The sequence below is a fragment of the Trypanosoma conorhini genome (genome assembly GCF_003719485.1).
Source record: "Trypanosoma conorhini strain 025E chromosome Unknown Tco_14.4_contig_00993, whole genome shotgun sequence".
NCBI lineage: Eukaryota > Euglenozoa > Kinetoplastea > Trypanosomatida > Trypanosomatidae > Trypanosoma > Trypanosoma conorhini.
Genome location: NW_021705030.1, coordinates 1 through 1,012, shown reverse-complemented (window position 1 = coordinate 1,012; position 1,012 = coordinate 1). Strand labels below are relative to the sequence as shown.

At 52.0% G+C, this 1,012-nt stretch overlaps 1 protein-coding gene across 1 annotated transcript, besides 1 other annotated feature; it reads left to right on the top strand.

Annotated features, from left to right (window-relative positions):
- Window positions 1–229: 229 nt before the first annotated feature.
- Window positions 230–279: a sequence feature (A-rich).
- A 214-nt stretch (window positions 280–493) lies between these two features.
- On the top strand, window positions 494–1,012 carry Tco025E_09140 (uncharacterized protein; the record flags this gene model as incomplete). Its single annotated transcript, XM_029375966.1, has 1 exon — window positions 494–1,012. A coding segment is annotated over one exon (519 nt), but the record flags the coding sequence as incomplete, so codon positions are not given.

Genomic DNA, 1,012 nt, shown 5'->3' with positions numbered 1-1,012 from the left:
GTTTGCGGCGTCTGGGGTGTGCGTGGCCCTTCTTGTGTATGGATATATGAAGGGCTACTGCCAGGATGACACTGCGCTGTCGCCCCTGTACGCTCCCTTCAAGGACCAGGACTACAAATTCGCGGAGTCCTTCTACCTCATCTGCGCCTCCTGTGCTCTCTTTCTCATCTCCAGTTTCTTCCAGTGTTGTGCCTAGGTCAAGTTGCCTTTTTATGGGAACAAAAACAATTTTCTTTTGTTGCTAATGTTTATCTTTCCGTTCCTTTTCTGTTTGTGTTTGGTTCTCCGAAATTGGGTGCCTGTTAATGATGATGAACTCTGTCAATGGGCTTCCCTCTCTCTTCCTGCCGGTGCTACCTAGCATTGATGACTCTTCGCTGCACCGAAGGAGAGCGGGCGCCAGTGCTTCTCTCTCTCCCCCTCCTGCTCTCCGTGTCTCCGTTGCAAGCGCAAGGCAAGAAGTAGGCTCTCCCACATTCGCCAAAAAGGACTCATGTTTTGTTTACGCGTACTGGTGTTGGTTTTGGCTATATTGGCCACCGCCTGTGCTGTGTGTGCCAACATCTTCCCTGTCTTCCAGAAGGAGAAAGAGCTCGTGACGACGAAGCAGACGCTATGGTACAATGAGGTGATCTTGCCCGATGGCAATGAGACCGAGCAGAAGGTGAGTAAGAGCTTGTGCGGGCAGTACAAGCTGTTTTTCCAGGTCTCCGAGGGCACCGCTGTGGGTGCAGCTGGTGTTGGCCTCATCGTTGTGGGCATTGTCTTCGCCCAACTGTTTCTTCACGAGAGAATATGTTGTTTTATTTACGGCGTGTCGCTCTTGATTGACCTTGCGTTTGCGGCGTCTGGGGTGTGCGTGGCCCTTCTTGTGTATGGATATATGAAGGGCTACTGCCAGGATGACACTGCGCTGTCACCCCTGTACGCTCCCTTCAAGGACCAGGACTACAAATTCGCGGAGTCCTTCTACCTCATCTGCGTCGCCTGTGCTCTCTTTTTCATCTCCTGT